The 20,026-nt window shown below is 41.7% G+C and overlaps 1 protein-coding gene across 1 annotated transcript; it reads right to left on the reverse strand.

Annotated features, from left to right (window-relative positions):
- Positions 1 to 11,697: 11,697 nt before the first annotated feature.
- On the reverse strand, positions 11,698 to 12,222 carry FERD3L (Fer3 like bHLH transcription factor). Its single transcript, XM_036758823.1, has one exon. The coding sequence runs from the start codon at positions 12,220 to 12,222 to the stop codon at positions 11,698 to 11,700; it is 525 nt and encodes a 174-aa protein (XP_036614718.1).
- Between the last annotated feature and the right edge of the window lie 7,804 nt (positions 12,223 to 20,026).

The raw sequence follows: 20,026 nt of genomic DNA on the forward strand, positions 1-20,026 counted from the left end.
TAAAACCATTGGCAAGCATTGTTTGTAATGGAGATAACCTAGAAGCACTCCCAATAAGATCAGGAGTGAAGCAAAGATGCCCATTATCACCACTATAATTCAATATTATACTAGAAATCCTATCTAGAACAATAAAAGAAAAAGAAATTTAAGGAATTAGAATAGGAGATTTGGAAATGAAACTATCATTCATTGCAGAGAGAGAATTTGCAACTTAAATGTTAAGAATTGTTTTACATGTAATTATAAAAATAAAATTGCATTTCACTAAATATTTCTTGATATCATTAAAAAGTAAAACATTACATTAAAATTTTAAGTTAAAATTTTATATTTAAAAAAATTATATTTTTAAATGGAAAAGTAGGTGGAATCAGAAGACCTTGGTTCATATGCAGCCTTAGATACTATATGACCCTGGGCAAGTCACTTAACTCAGTTTGCCTCAGTTTCCTCACCTGTAAAATGAACTGGAGGAAGAAATGGTAACCTACTCCAGTATCCTTGCCAAGAAAGCCCCATATGGGGTCAGGACTGAACACAACTGAACACATTGCAAAAGAAAACATACATAGGAAAGCAAGCAAAATAAAGTGAAAGAAGTATGCTTCCATTTGCACTCTGAATTCATCAGTTCCCTCTCTGGAGGTGAATATCATTTTTCATCATGGGGCCTTTGAAATTGCTTTGAATCATTTTCTTCATCAGAGTAGCTAAATCTTTCATACACTTAAACTTCTGAAAATCTTTACTTTCCTTCAAAAATCAGCTCTGGTGGCTTCTCTTTAAGAGGCCTTCTCTGATCCTTCCCACTCCAATGGCTAAAGCTCCAAACCTCAAATTACCATGTACTTATCTTGTACAAATGTGTATGCATGTCACACACACACACACACACACACACACACACTTTATCTCCCCCAAGAGAATGTTAGCTTCTTGAGGGTATGGGTTGTTATATTTTTTCCCTTGAATCCTAATATCACCCTTCTATATAGTACCTAGCAAAAGGAGTATGTTGCTAATAAATGCTTGTGGACTGATATTTTATATGTATCTGTAGGATATTTGCTTTCTTCAGTTAAGTGGAAGCTCCTTGAGGGCAAGGACTTTTCCATTTTTGTCTTTGAAATTTCAGTACCCTTGTATCACTTTGTGCCTTGTACCCTGCTTGGCACTTATTCAGTGTTTAGTAATGTTTGTTGAATAAAGTTGATTTGGATTCCAAACCCGAGGGACTGAAACAAGGCTATAAAAGCTAGGTAACTGATTACCTGATTTAAATGACTCTAGCCATTTACACTTCATGTGTCCCCTTTGTTCAGTTAGGCCCTGAGGTAAAGACAATGACCATGACAATAAACTCCTGGATTTGGGAGGAAACAATGGAAGCTCCTCCTTTTGGGTGGAAAGAATGTTGGTCAGTCAATTTGGAGAACCAGAGGGTTAATCCTGCCTGATGCAATTTAACTGACACTTAACTTCTCAACTTAATTTTCCTCCTCTATAAACAGGGATAACAGATAATAGATCACCTCTCAGGGTGATTATTAACGTCAAATGAGTTGCTATATATAAAGCACTTTGCAAATCTGGAAGTGATACATGCAGGCACACATTCACATAAATACATGTATGCACATACATACACACATACACACATAAATCATACATACATACATACATATATGGCAGCCATGCCAGGGCACCCTCTCTTCAGCTCCAGCCAACATGCAGAAGATAGTGATGGTGGGAGCAAGACCTTCTCTCTCCTTTCTGCCCAGGGGCCCTCTTCAGGGCAGTGTGTGGACATCACTGCCCTGTCCTTGCTTCATTGAGTCCATGCCCCACAACCAACCCTAAGGCAATAACTCTCTCTAGGCCATGATTTCCTCTATCTTCTGCTCATATGGGCCCTCTCTAGGACCAGCCAGGAACCCCTGCCTCTAGACCATGTCTCATACCTCTATTGGCACCCGTAGCTCTGAGGCAAACAAGGAGTTATCAAGATGAAACATCAGCACTGACAGATGACTAGGTGGTACCTCAAAGAATAACCCAGCCCGTCTACTTTTGAGGTTCTCTCAGAGCACCTCTCCCCAACCACTGATGTTATGGTAAGACTCATCCTAAATTGATTAGAACACTCTAATCCCTTGATTCTCAACGTATTCCAGTGATCTTAAAATCCCATCTATTTATTTTCAACCCTTCCCATTGGGCACTTCCTTATATCTGTATTCAACTTAAGCCCCTCTTACCTCATTCCACCCTTGCCAAATCGCAAGGCTACTAGCAAGATCTCCAGTCCTTTTGGCCAATTTCTCTGGAAGATCTCCATGATGAACTGTCTCTCACCTTAAAACTCTTCTTTCTCATTCTTATCTACTGGGTCTCATTGAGACCCGACTCCCTCCTGATGATAGCACTTCCCTGATACCCTTTCCAGTACTAGCTACTCTTTCTGTCTTCAGCATTTGTCACTTAGAATCACTTCTCTCCTCTCTAGGTTTTCATGGCAGTGTTCTGTCCAATTCTCTTTTCATTTGTCCAGTAATGCCTATCCAGTCACTTTTCCTTGTTTTTCATCTATATCATTCTTGATATCTCTTTGTGTCCCCCAAGATTCTGTCGTAGACCTGTTTCTCTTTGAATGTACTATCTAATGTGGTGATCTCATTAGCTGCCATGGGATTAATTATGTTTATGAAAGTGAGTCCTCTCTCTCTCTCTCTCTCTCTCTCTCTCTCTCTCTCTCTCTCTCTCTCTCTCTCTCCTTTCCAGTCTTTCTTATAAGTTACAATGCTGCATCACCAGCTATCTTCTGGACATCTTGAACTGGATATCTTATAGACATCTCAAACTCAACATTTCCAAAACAGAGCTCACCATGTTTCCCCCCAAATCCTCCCTTTTTCTGAATTTCCACATTACTGTTAAGGGCACCACTGTCTTGCCCCAGGCTTACACCCTCAGTGTCATCCTAGATTCATGTGTCTCACCTCACATTGAGGTGAGAATCTCATCCATTGAATCCATTGAATGGATTCCATTGAATCCATTGAAAAATTTTGTCATTTCTCTCTTTACAGCATCTTTCCCTTATATTACCTTCTTTTCACTGACATAGCCTCCCTCTTAGTTTCAGGCCTCATTACCCCCTGCCTGGACTGCTGCATTCATCTTTTCTCTCTCCACCCTAACCCATTATCCACTAAGCAGCCAAGGTGATTTCTCTAAAGTGTAGGTCTAAACTTATTACTCCCTTATTGAATCACAGTGGCTTCACATTACCTCTAGGATCAAAAATAGATTCTTTTACTTGTCATTCAATGCTTTTTTTAAACTAGTATTTTTAAACTTTCTAGTCTTTTCCCACTTTACTCTTTTCCAGACTCCACATTCTGTTACTCTATGTCAAGTAGAATACTGCTTGCATTTACTCAGACTTAACACTCCATCACCCACCTCTGTGCTTGGCAGAGGCTGTCCACCATACCTCAAATGCTCTCCCATAAGCCTCTTAGTTTCCTTGACTACCTTCAAAACTCCCCTCAATCCCACCTACTCCAAGAGGCTTTTCTTGGTCCCCCAGCAATGGATGCTTTCTTTTCTCAGATGATCTTTTCTCTCCTCTGAATACATCTTGTAAGTACCTAGCTCTTTATATGTTGTCTTACCTTTTAGAAAGTGACTACCTGAAGCTAAGGACTCTTTTTTTTGTCGTTGTTTGTAACTCCAGCAGTTAGCATAATGGACCATAGTAAGTGCTTAATAAATGCTGGTTGACCTGACATGGGGGCTTGGAGAGATTTTTCCCACTTTCCAATATCTGGTTCCCTCCCATTTACTGTACTCCACCCTTCCCTCATCCTCCTCCACCAGGTTTGGTTTTCAACTTTGAATTCAAAGAAACCCCAAATTCCAAACAAGATGGTCAGGACTGCTGACTCTTGCTTTGGAACCTCTTTGTACCCACAGGAAGAGAGGGCACTGACCAGAAACCAGGCCAACCTTCACCCAAATGGTTGGCAAACTTCAGAGAACCTTTGAGTGAACCTGGGCCAAGTTTCAGATGAACAAAAAATTTGAACCCTACTCAAAGCATGTGAAAACAGACCAAATTTTACAAAATTCTAATTTTCTTTCAAAAGACAGACTTACCCCTCTTTGGTAGCCATGCTCTCACATTAATTTCTCAGCTATCTTTTATTATTGGTTTTACAAATTTAATTTACATCTTGAGAGGACTAAATATTTGATTTTAAAATATGAGCATTAATTAAATTGCACAGATTGTAATATATACTTAAAACCTTTCATATATAGGAAATGAAATGTCCTTAAAAGATTCATTTATTTCTTTTTTAAATGTGTCATTGAGCTAGAACCTTCCTTATCAAATTTCATCTACTGGAGGCTCTTTACAACTCTATTATAGACTTTCCACAATTTCATGTCTATAATGGAAATTCTGAAGCATGTAACAATGAACAGAAATCAGGGGTCTTAGCCAGAACACCCATGCAGGCACTCTCAGGGCTATGGGAATGCTGATTCCATTATTCATGTATATATTCCATGGATTCCATTATTCAGTGCTAAGAGATTTGATTGAAGGACTGCCTGTTAGTAGCAAAGACTTCTGATTAATCTTACTTTTTTGGAAAGCTTGGTAGTGGTTTGCATATATGATTTAATTAGGACCTATTTTCTGGTTTTGATGTCTGAACACTAGGAGCAATTTGATAGTTTTGTGAAACCATAACAGTCTTTAGAGAGTAAAGAATATATAAATAAATATGGCCCCAAGAAATGTGAAAAATGGGGTTTTAATATTATGTGTCCCCAAAACAGTAAGACTTCCAAACCCTGTCATTATCTGGCTTTCCCCTCCACTAGAGTAACCAAATCTACCATGATTTTTGGGGGGTGGTAGTAGAGAGGCCCTTTGTGGACAATTTGTGGGAGGCCATGAATGATGGTGATACAAGGTGGGAAGGTAGGGATAAGTTGCTGAATACATTTTCCAGGCACAAGGTGTTTCCTCATTGATGATACCACAACTCTGTTGAAGTTCAGTCACTAATGTAGTAGAAACAGCAACAGTGCTTGAAAACATTTCCTGACTAGTCTATTACTGGAGAGGAAGTGGCTGTCGGGATAGCCAGGAAGAACATTTGTTTGTAGACTTGGTTACATCTGGAACCAGATGCATTCTAGTATTCAAAGTGATCTTATTCTGTTTGAGTATTTGGTAGAAGAAGTGGTGGTATTAGCAGCAGCAGCAACAGTAAGAGTAATTGTAATCATACCGGTAGTGATAGCAGGCTGTCTTTCTTTATATACACATACATACATATACATATAAGACACACAGGTGTGTATGGTTTTATATATATGTTTACACACACGCACACACACACACACACACACATATCACTTTAAAGTATACAAATACACTTTTGAAGCCCCTTTGAGCCTCCAAATAACCCTGTGAGGGAGTTCTGCTGATATTTTTATTCCTTCTTTTACAAATGGAGAAACTGAGACTGAGAAGGCTAATTGACTTGTCCATTATCATCTAACTAGTATCTGGTTGCGGCTGAATTCAAATGCATGTCTGTCTGATCCCAATTCCAGTGCTCTAGCTACTATGCCTGTGTGCTGTAGCAGAAAGTTTGTTAGATCAGGAACCCAATTTGATCCAATATTCTGAAAATCCCATGGTGATACTTTCTACCTATGTAACTATGGAAAATCTCTTTTTGCTCTCTGAGCCTCTATTTCTTCATGTGTCACAAGGGGATCGTGTGACCTATATCACAGAGTGATTGTGAGTAAAATGCTTTTGCAAACCTTAAAACATTATAGAAATATCAGTCATTAATAGTATTTTTATTTCTTTTCCAAGTTTTAAATGCATGGATACCATGGAGGGATTTAACTCAGGGAACTCCACTGAAGTCCCTTTTTGGGAAGGCTCATCAGGACAAATGGGGCTGGAGAAAGTGGATCCTGGACTTAGGTTTGGGCAAAAGCCATCTTGAAATCCATGTTGTATAAATTATTTGGTATGTGACCTTCAGCAAGTTGTTTGTTCTCTTTGTATCTCAAAGATCTCTGGTCATTCTTCACACATCCCTAGTCTGGTGTCTCCTCACAGTGTGCTCTCCAAAGCTATATTAGGGAAGCAGATTTTTGTGTAGGACCTCCCAAATTGCAAAAGATACTAGGGGACTAGACTAGACTATCTCTAGACAAAACCCAGTTAAATAAGGAAAGGCATATTTCCAGAACATAAGAAGCTACAAGATTGGCCATCTGGTCATTGCAACTGATTAAACAAAGAAAAACAAATCCCCCAGTCTGTGCCTATTTTCAGGGCTTCTACAGATTCAGAACCTTTCTGTATTTTATCTCCTCTGACAGATTAGGAGCTCATTTACATTAGGTATTCTTTTGATTTTCTAATTGTATCCTCTGCACATAGCACATGGTAGGACTTTAAGAAATAAATGCTTTTCCATTTTACTACAGTGATGGTGGTGTAATGGCAGAAAAGAGGGTAGGCAATATGAAAAACCAACCAGTTAACTGACATTTAGTAAGCATCTACTTTGTGCGAGGCACTGTGCTAAGGGCTGGGGATACAAAGACAAAAAAAGGCCAGAGAAAGAAAGAAAATAAATAAGCTCTGCTTTCACAGGGTGCGCAATCTAGACAATCTATGAACATTTATTTAACTATTGATACTCTGAATATGAAATCTTTTTTCTAGGAACAGTTTACATATCACTGGAGCAACTGATCCTGCCAATATTGACCTGCTTGTGATAAATGAAACCAGATAACAGGACTTCCATCAAAAATAAAGCAAAGGAAGTGATGTCATCTAAGAATGTTTTCTTTAGAAAAGAAGGTAGGTGAGACTCTGGCTTCTGGGACTCCTGGCTTTGCTTTAAATATGGCTATGATCTTTACTTATAGACATAATACGCCTCCCAGGATGAAATTCTATCTCCACTGAAGCATTGGAATATAAATGATATTTGTTATTCACTCTACCTGTCTTAATTGTGGTTGTTCAGTCATTTCTTAGTCTTATCTTACTATTTTGGACCCCATTTGGGGTGCTCTAAGCAAAAATACTGGAATGTTTTGCCATTTCCTTCTCCAGCCCATTTTCAGATGAGGATACTGAGGAAATGGTTAACTGACTTGCCCAGGCTCACACTACTAGTAAGTGTCGGAGGCCAGATTTGAACTCAGGAAGATGAGTTTTCCTGGTACTCTATCCACTGTGCCCCCTAGCTGCCCTGTCTTGTATAGATATATAATTGTGAAGCTCACCTGTCTTTAATGCACTTTGGACTCTGAAAGATCTAAAGAAGCAAAACATTTCTCTGGATAATGCATGTAAATTTGGAAGCAATGAACTTGACCCTTAACGATAGTGTACATTGCTGATATATTGGAGAACCTTTTTGCAGATGGTGGTGACATTGGTAAAGAGAAGTTATAATGAGGTTACTCCCACCACCAACCCTTTCTCTGCAGGTCTTAGAGAGTTATCTGGGGACACTGGGGTGGTGGTGGTGATTTTTCCAGTCAATCATAAAGATTTATCCAAGGCTGTCTTGGCGTACTTATTTCCCTGATTCTGAGGTCAACTATCCGTCCATTTCTTCATAGCAGATTTCGTCTTACTCTCTCTAGGATTCCCACAGATTATTATTATCCTTTCAAATGCCCTGATAAGATAATTAAATCTAATTGAAAAGGAACTCAATGTATCCTCAAAGAGTGAATCAATAAAATACCCCTTGTGGGAAGAGATACAGAAAAAAGGAATAGCTAGGTTGAGAGGAAATTCTCTGGAGTAGTTTATTTCATTAGAAATTGCAGAGACTGAATTAAGGCTGATGTGAGAACGTTAGTAAGACTCTTTCTCATTGCCTATATCTCAAAAACACAATGTAAGAGGAAGATGAAAACATGGCACACATCCATATCTTTCTTTTCCTGTTAACCTGGGGGTATAATTCAGTTTTTGGACATTTTCGAATGTTATTTTCAAAACTCAAATCAAAATCAATGAAAAGTCATCCCATAATTATGTTAGTAGAATCACAAAATTAGAGAATCTCAGAGTTGGAAGGGCCACCAAATGATATGTAGTCTTAACTCATCTCTGAATAAGAATCCTCTCTGCAATGTATCTAGCAAGTGGGTTACCCAGCACCCAAATGCTGTCAGAATGTACTGCTTTTAGATAGCTCCAATTATTGGGAGCATTTCCCTTTACATTAAACCTAAAGATAGGAAAGATTCTTACCTGACAGTGACCAAAAATTCAAATAGCTTCACTGAAATTCCAAAGATTAGTAAAATGTCTAGTGGAAGAGACAGAATAAAGGAGAGAAAAGTGGAAGAAGGCAAAGAAGAAACCTGGAAAAGAAGTGAGACAAGTGAGAAGAACAATTTTAAAATGTAAAACACTTTCTAGTTTGCTAAGAGGAAAACCTCATTCTAAAACTTCAGCTTCTGAAAATCTACCAATTTATTTTTTCTTCTGTTTCTCCCCCTCAGAACTTTTGTCCCTATTCATTTCAGGGTCCTTATTATTCTCTTTCCTGTGTACTAAATTTCTTATAAGGTAAAAACTTGATCTTTGAATGAAAACTATCTCAACCCATAATATTTAAAGATACTATATTTTCAGTGATTCAATGAAAAGGGATCTGACTCCTTTACTCATAAAACCAAGGGGACTCGGAGGGGAAAGTTCAAAAATTCATCTCAGCGGGGATAGGAGAAATACTTGGTGCCTGTGTTACTGGTAATTTTTTAAAAATCTTTGAACTCTTAGAGTAGTGAGGTCAACCAATAGGTCAACCAAAAGAGGAGGAAAACAACAAGGCCGCTGTGCAGATAGCTGTTCACGTTCATACACGAGGCCATGATGATGGTGTTTATCAAATTTTTGTCTACTACAATACAGGCTATTATTGATGGTGAAAAGTACACAATCTATAGCATAAAAAACACAGAATAGCATGGCTGGAAGGCATCCATTCTGGATCATAGGGACCCTAGAGATCATCTACCACAAAACCCTCATTTTATAGAGTAGGGAACTGAGGAACAGACAGATTAAGGGATGTGACTCACCCAAGGTCACACTTCTAATAAGTGGCAAAACCAGGATTTTGTTAAGGTGTTGATGTAATACACCATATCAATACTAACCCTAACCCTAACCATTAGGGAGTGACAAGTGTTCCCTAAAAATCATTTGTACTTATAGCCAGGCCTTGTTCTAGGATCTCTTCTCCTTCTGGAATCCCTAAAATGGCCCATTGCTTTCCTCAGCTCTGGCAAGGAGAATCTAATCCCTGAAAATGTCAAGGCTTTATTGGGAGAAGAATATGCAGCCCAAAAGGGACAGAAGTATCCATATTGATGTGCGGGTGAGATAGGAGGGAGAGGTCTGTGAAGTCACAGATATTCCAGGTTCAAGTCTGGGCTATTACCCATGTGACCTTGGGGCAAGTTGTACCCCACCCCACTATCCCCCAGTTCTGGGTTTTAGTTTCCTCAACCGTAAAATGAAGGAGTCTTTTGGATTAACTGGTCTCCCAGGTACTTTCAGGCTTTTAAGCTTCAGGTTTCTCTTCCTAGAGAGGTCCAATTCAGGGCAGCTCTGAAACCCCAAGGGTGGGAATAGACTGAGAATGAAAGTGCAGGAGATGGGGTGGGGGAAGGCACAGTATGACCTCTCCTTACCCTGCATGTCTCAGTTGTTCCCCTGACTGAGCTGGGTAGCTAAGGGGTTCTTCCTCTTTGACTTGTCTCAGCTCCTTTTCCTAACACAGAGAGTTAAAGAGAGGTCATGAGAGGTGAAAACAGCCCTCCAGGCTAAGATTGAACCCATGCCAGAGCTTGGGGCCCAGCAACTCCTGGGCAGGAAAGGCCCATGAGTATAGGGGGAACAGTGAAGGTGAGCGCTCCTGGAGACTGAGGCTTCCCAGTCTGCAGTGGCAAGTCCTGAGCAAGAGGTGTAGCTGTTGCCAGGCCATGCTCTGTTTGTTTGCCTCTTTGCCTCCATTTCTGTCTGTCTGTTTCTCTGTATCAGACTCCGCATCTCACTGTTTCTGTTTCAGTCTCCCCATTACTTGTCTGCCTTTTGACCTGTTTCTGCCTCCTATCTCTATCTCTTCTAGTCTCACACAGACACTAGTTCACACACAGATATTGATAGACATACACACACACACACACACACACACACACACACACACTCCAAAGGATTCCCAAGAGATCTGACCTGGCCCACACTCTTCCCGGTGGTGATGGGGGTGGGGTAAAAAGAAGGGGTGGAGTTCTCAGGAATGGATGGAAGATAGCAGGTCTGTGGTTAGCAAGAGCTAGCTTCTGCTCTCTTACATTTACATGTCATCTGTTAGAGAAGTACAAAGGCCTAGAGCTAGCAAAGAAAGATCATACAGCTCTACCTTCCCCCTCCATTTCTCTCTCTCTTTTTCTGCCATTCCTTCTCTTCTTCCATCTGTCCATTGCTCAAACCTCTCTCTCTCCTTTCATTCATCTTGTCATCCTCACATCACTCTTTCCCCTCTGCAACCTGAATTCAATGGATTGAAGATTCAGAGCCAGGAGGGACCTTAGAGATAAGCTAGTGCAACACTCACGTTTCAGGGATCCTGCACCTGAAGGCCTTAGACAGAAAGCTCTTTGCCAGGCTCACTGCATTTGGGGTCAGAGCTCCAACGGAGGGAAGAAGTTCTTAGATTACAGATCCTGGGCTCTTTCCACTCGACCTGGGAGCCTGACTTTTCCTGGGCCTTGATGCTGAGCCTGCTTCCAAACCTTACTGACCCTTTCCCCCTCCATCCCATCCTCTGGTCTCCAAGCTGATGTGGACTGATTCCCCTGCCTCACCTGCCTCCCTGGACACCCTCCTCTCCTCGAGGACAGACACACTTTTGCTGTCCCTCCTTTTTTTTCACACTGTCCCTATCAATGGCTTTGCTCCAGCCTGCCTCTAGTGAATGATCTGCCGTAGCTCCTGCTGGACTGAACCCAGGACCCTGAGTTGGGCTCCTGTTTTCTGCACAACACCTCGGTCCCTACCCCCACCCTTGTCTTTCCTGTCTGGGAAAGCCCTTGCTCTTCCCTCCCCCCCCTGCCAGCGGCCACATCCCATCAACTGGTCAGGCTTCAAGAGGAGCAAGTGGGAAAGTTTATTAGTTAGTAGCACAAAAGTCAGAGATAAGGCGACACTTCAGAATGCAGAGTGGAGCTCAGGTCCCAGCTCCATCCCACCCAGCACACTCTCTATCCTCCACTTCCTGTCCAGATGACTGGATCGGTGCAATGGAGTATCCCAATGCTCTCCTGAAGCAGCCCGCGCCAAGACTAGGGAGAAGCGCTCCTTTCCTCCTGACACCAGTTACACAGAGATTTGCATATATTATGTCTACAATCTCTACAATTTCGGGGCAAGCTAGGCTTTGGGGAGTAGGGAAGCTGCGGGGTGGGGCAGGTTATCCAGAATTGTTTCCCGGGTGCGTTCATTCGTTGCCCAGGACGTCGCAATTCAGTCTGTCTGGGCCGCCGGGGTGGCCCCCTGGGCTCCAAGCCAGCAACCCTCTGCTGTCCTGGAGCTGACTCTTACTAAGGCCGGGCTCCCTGGTTCGCCTCCTGTTTCTCGCAGCCGGCCAGCAGCTCTGTCATGAAGGAGATGTACACAATAGCCAGGCGCAACGTCTCGATCCGCGACAGGCGCTTCTCGTAGGCGAAGGTGGGCACCTTCTTCCTTAGCTGGTCGAAGGCTTCGTTGAGGTTCAGCATCCTCTTCCTCTCCCGGATGTTGGCCGCCTGTCGCTGGGCTAAGGTTATCACTCTCTTTCTTTTGGGGCGGCCCAGAATCAGTGAGGCACCCCGTAGAGGCTCCAATTCCTCGCCTCCATCTCCCTCCCCCTCCTCCTCTTCGTCTTCTTCATCCTCCTCTTCCCCTTCGTCCTCTTCCTCGAAGGGCTGAGAGCCCCGGGCCATGCCCCCTCCGAGGGCCAGGGCCCGCTCCCCAAGAGAGCCTCCGGGGGTAAGGTCATAGAGAAGAGGGCCTCCAGGGGACACCAGGGAGAGATCGGCCACGAAGTCCAGCACCGCGGAGTCCACGAAAGCGTCCTGGCGCTCCATCGGGGGCAGTGGACCCTGCGGCGGCGCCGTCTCATGGAGTCCTCCCCAAAAGGGTGCTGCTGCGCAGGCTGGCCGCGGACTGGGATGCCGGACCGTTGGCTCAGAAGAGATGTTAAGACTGGAGCTTGGCGCGCCGGCTACTGTCCCAGACTCAGTCCCATCCTCGCCTTGGAGAAAGCGGCCATGGAGATTGATCCCAGAGCAGACAACAGGATTAGTTGCACCGAGGACTCTTGGCAAATATCCCTGCTCCTAAAGCTGATGGGAGCAGACAAGCCTGAAGCCGGCTATAGGGACGCATAGGCTAGCCCAGGATTTGGGGCTGTTCCACTGCGCCGAGAAGAATAGGTCCTCTTTGGCCGGGAACCCCAGAATTTTCCCCGCTGTTGCACCTATGCTCCTTTTTCCACTCTGGCTCCCAAGCCCCAAGATGTGCTAGGCTCTTCTGCTCCTGGTTCTGGAATTGCTGACTTAGAAGCTGAGTGGTGGCTTTTTCCTAGTGAGGAAAGGGGGGAAGGTATTTTGCAGCCAGAGGCCTGTCTCCTCCTCGACCACCCCCAGGCTGCCAAGTGATGCGAGACAAGTGCCTGGATGCTTTTAATGAGGTCCTGAAGAGGGGACCTGCCCGCCAGGGGTCACTGGGGAATGTTGACCCTGTCTCCCAGAGCCTGGCGGGCTGAATGGCAAGACCTCCACTCGCCTAAGTAAGCATACTGGGGGAGCCCAGCTCGCATTCCCCAGAGTCGCTGTTGGAGCCGTCTTTCTCTGCCTGACACCTCTCGCAAACAGCTCTCTTGGTCGCTTCTTCTGCAGTGAAACACTCTGCCTCCCCCCCCCCCCCCCACACACACACCGAAAGCGGGCATAGTTGCTATCCTTGAAATGAACGACAAGATATTTCTCCCTCCTCCCCCTGTCTCCGCCCGCCTCAGGCTTAGGGAGAGCAGTGAATATCGGGGAAGAACAAGGAACTTAGGTCAGAAGTTAGACGCCCCCTCTCCAAGCTTGTGTTCCTCAATGACACTGCTAACACACTAGGACTGAAACGAAATCCACCCCTCCTAGTCTGGGGAAAATGTGAGCGTGGCTCCAGAGGAGCCTCCAGTGCTTCTTCGTTCTCCTTCGCCAAGGTCATTTGCCCTTCCACCAAAGAGCCAGTCAATTAGAACTCCCTCGCTGAGCAAGAGATCGATTTGCCCATCGATTATTTGTAAGTTTGTGAACAAAGGGGGAAAAACCAGAACTCCCTGGCTAATTGATTCCTCATCATCGATTGGTACTATTCAGACAGTAGGACTTGAGGTCGAGACAAGCTTTTAATTAACTGTATTTAGGCTAAGACAACATCTGAAATTTCTATGAGACCGACATCCCAGGATTTCACTTATTTTCAGAGAGGAGGGGAGAGATATTAAGCTTGATCTCCTAAGAAAATGGAAAGATTGAACAATGTCGCCGATATTTACAACAGTGGTGCCGTTCCGCCCCCTCCCCCAATATTTTTTTCTAACTTTTGGATATTTAACAGTTTAACATTTAACAAATGTCTTTGGGTAAGAATAAAAGTAAAGTTTAAAAACTGTGAATTTTGAGATTTAAAATAACCAAATGTCTGCAAAAGATGTAGAGACACAGAGGCAGAGAAATGAAATTTTAAAAAGTGAGAAGACTGAGGATTTTCGTAGAAAGTCCCATTTTGGGCACCATCCTCAACAAAGTAAGTGAATTGTCACTATAGTAAATGAAGTACATTGGACAGCTCCCACAAATCAGCTCGATTCATAACAACTAACTTACAGGTAAGCTTAAATAGCCTCTCTGGGTCTTTGTAGCCTGTCACTCTGCAAATAACCTAGAACTCCTTTGAAGCCTGCTCTTTGGATCCATCTGCCTAAGCTTTTTTTTTCCTCCTAGCTCATTTGTCTACAAACTGAGATCCCTTTTTGGCTCACTGCATTTGCTCTCTTTTCTTCCTGTATTCTAGAGTATAGCATAGCAAAAATAGCTGTTTCCCATATTTCTTGTAGGAGTTAAGTGACCCCCAACAAAAAAAAAAAGATCCTAAGGGTCCTTATGCTTGATCATCAATTCAGTGAATTTTGGAAAAAAGTCTGAGAAGTAGTAACAACAATGAAGGCAAAGAGTTAAATCACTGAGAAGGGAGGAAACAAAACACTATTTTAAGGCTTGGTATGGGTTGTGAAAGGCAGCTAGGTGGCTCAGTGGATAGAACACTGAGCCTGGAGTCAGGAAGACCTGGGTTAAAATTCAGCCTCAGACATTTACTAGCTGTATGATCCTGGGCAAGTTAGTGTGTTGGTAACCAAAAATGGGCTCCTTAGCACTTAGTCAACAAGTGCCCTTGAATAGTTTGGCTTTTTCCCCTGAACTGAATGCTGTTTGTATGTTGGGTTGGAGTAAGCTTGTTGGCCCCTTCACCTTGCTTCCCTTGCTTAAGCTGATCAAAAGAACCTGTGCTTTCCTGGTCAACCCCTTCACCTTGCTTAAGCTGATGGAAAGAACCTGTGCATTTCTGGTCAACCCCTTCACCTTGCTTAAGCAGATTGAAAGAACCTGTGCTTTCCCTGGCATACCTTACACCCCTGCAGAAGCCGGATGGTTAAAAACAGCTTCCGTTGGAGCCAGAGGCTGCTACAGCTACAGCCACAGCCACAGCCAAAGCTGAAACAGGAGCTGCCAGTAGCAGAGCTGACCTACAGGAGGAAGCTGAACAAGGACTTGAGGCCAGTGGGTAATCTTTTTACCATAGGGGGGAAGCATGATTTTGCTTTACACCATCATGCTTCTCTGTAGCCTCCTGGTTACTCTTGTGCGGCGTACTTGTTGGGCCTGGAAGCTTTTGATCAATATATCAAAATGTGGATGCTGTTCATGGCTTGGTTACTGTGGAGCCTAAATATATGCTTTGATTCTTCTGCCTCCTACTTTGAGAGTTTCTTATATCCAGCGTTTTCGAACCTTTCAGACATATATATGATCCTCTTTGAGCTTATAAACTCTGCCCTCCTAATACAGTTACTTAACTTCTGTTTGCTTTAATCCACTGGGTAAGGAAATGGTGAACTATTCCAATATCTTTAGTAAGCAAGCCAGAAAATCCCAATGGACAGTGTGGTTCACAAGTTCATGAACAATCGTACATGACTGAACAACAATTGGGTTGTGAAAGAAAGCAAACTATTTCTGATTCTTTGTCTAGATCAAGCAAAATCTGAAATCCCACTGGTCCCTTAATGCCTTAAGGCAATAGCAGTGGAACAATTTTATGTTCAAAATATTAATTTGTTTATAGTTTATAGTTTAACTTTTGTATAGACAACTTGAAGCGGCAAATAGAGCACTGGACTTAGGGAAGACAAATACAGGTTTGTATTCTATTTTGGATACAAGTTAATCCCTCTGACACTCAACATCCTCATTTGTAAAATGGTGATGATACTAGCAACTGAAAGTCATTGACAGCCAGTTGGCACAGTGGATAGAGTCCTCAGCTTTGATTCAGTTAGAGTTCACATCCTGCCTCGTGTCTGAGTATTTTTTCTATCTCAGACACTACCTGCTTGACTCTAGACAAGTGACTTAAACTCTCTTAGCCTCAGCCTCCCCATTTGTAAAATATGGACACTATTCCAAAGGGTTGTTGTGAGGATCAACTAAGATAATATAAGCAAGGAGCTTTCAAAATTTGAAGTACTAGCTATCATCACATCCTGCTTCTCTTCCTCCTCCTGTCCGTTTTCTTCTCACCCATCAGTATAATATAATAGAAAGAATGTTGGCCCCAGAGTCAGGAATACCTGGTGTCAAGTCATACTTTTGACTCAATTTGGCTGTGTGACCCCAAGCAAGTTACTGAACTTCTTGGGGTGCTAGACAACTTCCCAAGACTATGATTCCAAACTGGTACTAATTTGCATTGACAGGAGGAGATTTCTCAATGGGACTGATCTAGTCCAATAAAGTTACAAATCCATTACTTACCCTGCCAGAGAAAAGCAAACGATAAAAGTGTAGCCTATACCTTAGAGGGCTTTGGGAAGATCAAGTGAAATACTGCTTGTAAAATGTTTGGCAACCGGAATATATTATATAAATGTAAATCATCACCATGCACATAATTTGGGGCTAGTTATATCAATCAAAGATAACACATTGATCACAAAATTTACTTTGAGAATGCTGATTAAAGAGATTCAAAAATAGAGATACACTTTCAGCATTAACACACATGCACAAAGACACACAAACACAGATAGACCCTCTGTTATAGTTGGAACTAATATAGGGAAAACGTAAGAGTCAGATGCTAACCAGTCATTAAAAATAGTGCAAAACTGTTTGCATAACAAATAGAAAATTCACAAGTTGCAATGGCAGGCAGCCTAGTGCAACTGAAAGAACAGAGGAGTTGAAGTCAGGACAGTATTTCTAATATTCCCTCTGCTTCTCATTGTCTGGAGTCATTGGATAAGTCACAGCCCATCTGAGTAACTCTTTGCTCATCTACACAACAGGCAGCCAAGTGTGTCTGGAAAATTCTAAAGCTGCAAAATTTTCAATAAAAATGACTCTACTTGCTTAAGAGTGTGACTGTCACTAAATTCAAAATTAATTCAATGTTAGTCTCTTCTAGTCTAATTTGTTGCAAAAGAGTTTGTTTTCTTATTTTCTAGGATAATAGAAAAAAATGCATTTTAATCCATAATAGCTTTAACTTATCTTACAACATCCTGACATTTTAACATGTATTATGATTTAAAAGGTTAAATTGCAGACAGAAAACTATTGTCTAATTTTTGTTTTATAAACAATATCTAAAATAAAAAATTACATAGCATAAATTAAGAAAAGAGAGACTGCATGGCATAGTGTATAGAGGGGCAGTTTTGCAGTGAAGGAGAAATGAGTCCAAATTTTGTCTTTGACACTTATAAGCTAGGGGACTCTGCACGAATTACTTAAGTTCTTAGTGTCCTAGGACATTCATTGTGCCTACAAGTAACAGAGTAATTGTTAGTTGGAGTTAATGAAGTGTGTTTCCACAATGGGGTATCTCTAAATAGCTGAAATAATAAGTTCAGACCAAATTAAATAAAAATATACAAATGAAGGAATGGAAAAAAATAATGGCTATCAGTGCCTGTTTATTTTAAAATACTCTCTAGTAGTGTCTACCTTCAAATTTAAATGTAGGATATAGATACATGTACTTTATGCTATAACTCATTGTCAAATTATCCTACAAGTTTTCACCATTTTATGTTGTCCAGGGATATTAGAAGCAGGTGTTCTTTTCATTGTATAGCTTTGGAAGCAGAAACACAAAAGTTAAACCACTTAATCATGGGTCAAAGAGCTGCAATGCTGACTGGGAACACAGCTGTTCTTGGTTCTAGCCACACATATTAGAATTTGATCTAATATATTGATCTCTTAGTTGCCTAATCCAATGGCCTTTTCCACATTTCATTCTCCTGGACCTCCCTGCAGCCATTAATACCATTGATGACTCTTTCCTCTTTCAGACTCTCTTCTCTCTAGGTTTTTGAACATCCTTCTCTCCTGTTTCTTGTCCTATCTTACCACTCCTCTATCTCCTTTGAACATATCCTCTCCCAGGTCTTGCCCCCTACCCATAAGTGTCATTCAGGGTCCTGTCCTAGATCCCCATCTCTTTATTCCCATCTTTATTACTTCACTTGGTGATGTCAACAATTCCCACGGATTTAATAACCATCTCTGTGCTGATGTTCCTCAAATCTACCTGTACTGCCCCAACTTCTCTGCTGACCTTAAGTCTCACATATCCAACTTGTTTCTTGTCCCACACCTTCCTTGTCATTGTAGGGGGCAACACCATGCTCATAGTCCTTCAGGGTCACAACCTAGGAGTCATGCTTAACTCCTTACTATCTCTCACTTTCCATATCCAATCTGTTGACAAGAGCCTATCATTTTCACCTTTGTAACCTCTCTTAAATGTACCCCTTTCTCTCTTCAGATACTGCCACCCCTCTGGTGCAGACCCTCATTACTTCATGTTTGGGCTATTGTAATAGCCTACTCATGGGTCAGCCTGACTCAACTTTCTCCCCACTCTGATCTATCTTCCATTTAGCCACTAAAAGGAATTTCCTAAAGCACAAGTCTTAGCATGTCACCACCTACTACTACTCAATAAACTCCTGGGGCTCCTAATTGCCTCCAGGATCAAAAGCAAAATGCTCCTTTTGGCCATCAAAACCCTTCATGATCTAACTCCTTCCTACATTTCCTGTTTTCTTATACTTTATCCCCTTCCATACCATATTCTTTTTAATCTGGCTTCCTAGTTGTTGCCTAATGAGATATTCCATCTTTTGGCTCCAGACATTTTCTCTGGCCTGGAATACTGCCCCTCCTCTGGTTTCTCTACTGACTTCCCTGGCTTCATTTAGTTACTATTTAAAGTCCCATCTTTTACCAGAAGCCTTCTTTAATCCCTCTTAATTCTCTCTATTAATTGTTTCCCATTAATCATAGGTATGTACATACATATGTATGTATATATGTATGTATATGTGATCATATGTGTATATAGACACACACATATATATTTATCTATGCTTCCATATTGTCTTTACCATTAGATTGTAAGCTCCTTGAGGGCAGAGACTATCTATCACATCTTTTTGGGGCCCCTGCACTTAGCACAGTGTTTGGCACATAGTAGGTTTAATGAATGGTTATTGATTGACCTTATGAATTTTTCCCTTAAATATTTTCCATATTTTAAACACATCCTTCTCCCTTAAACTCCAATGATTTTATAGTACTTTCTACAGAATCTAGACAAGTAGGAGATCTATTGACTGAGTGTTTCACACTATTTTATTATTGTGTTTACAACAATCACCCTAAATCACAGGTCAAAAGCCAATTATGAAAATTAATATACCATATTCTTAATTAGGATATCTAGAAAACTGGTATGGAGACAATATGATGCTATAATGGAAAGTATATGTTGTTGGGGGCAATATGGAGACACTGTATTAAAAGCTGGAGGGTAACTTAGGGATTATATGATCCAACTACCATATTTTAGAAAAGGAAGCTGAAGCACAGAGTGGTTATGATTTATCCAAAATCATATGGGTAGGAATAGACATAGACAGGATTTAAAACCAAGACACTTGACAATGAATCCAGAGAATTTTTGACTATGGCATATTTGTGAATTTAATCCAGTTCTATCCAATTCAACACCATCTATTCAAGATTCTTTCAAGAAACACTTTTAAGCACCTACTATTTCCCAGGCATTATACTAGGCAATGGGGATACAGAGGGAGAAAATATTCTCTGCTTGAAATGAGTATACATTCTACTTATAGAGATGGAGGTCCTTTACACAAACATAAGAAATCTTGGAGCATAGTAGGGCAAAGAAAGTGAGGTACAGTTGGGAATGTTCACTTTGAGATGACAGTGGGATATTCTGATGTAGATACTAGTTGGCAGTTGATAACATAAAACTAGTGTCCAGGAAAGCCCAGAATGTGTACGTTGGAACTGTCTATATGGACATGATATTAACCCCATAGGAGAACAAACATCTTCACTTAGAAAGGGAATGTAGAGAGAGGAAAAGAAAACTGAGGACATAGATAGGGGGATACCTTCAGTCAGTCAGTCAAAATTTGTAAAACACCTATTAGGTGATATCAACCGTGCCAAGAGGGGAGGGCATGGCCAATTTTCTCCTCATAAGTGCCACAGGTGATGGGCATGTACTGTCCCC

Source organism: Trichosurus vulpecula, chromosome 5 (genome assembly GCF_011100635.1).
Source record: "Trichosurus vulpecula isolate mTriVul1 chromosome 5, mTriVul1.pri, whole genome shotgun sequence".
In the NCBI taxonomy this organism is placed as follows: Eukaryota; Metazoa; Chordata; class Mammalia; order Diprotodontia; family Phalangeridae; genus Trichosurus; species Trichosurus vulpecula.

Excerpts from the sequence above, each read along its gene's own strand:
- FERD3L (XM_036758823.1), bottom strand. The coding sequence starts at position 12,222 with ATGGAGCGCCAGGACGCTTTCGTGGACTCCGCGGTGCTGGACTTCGTG.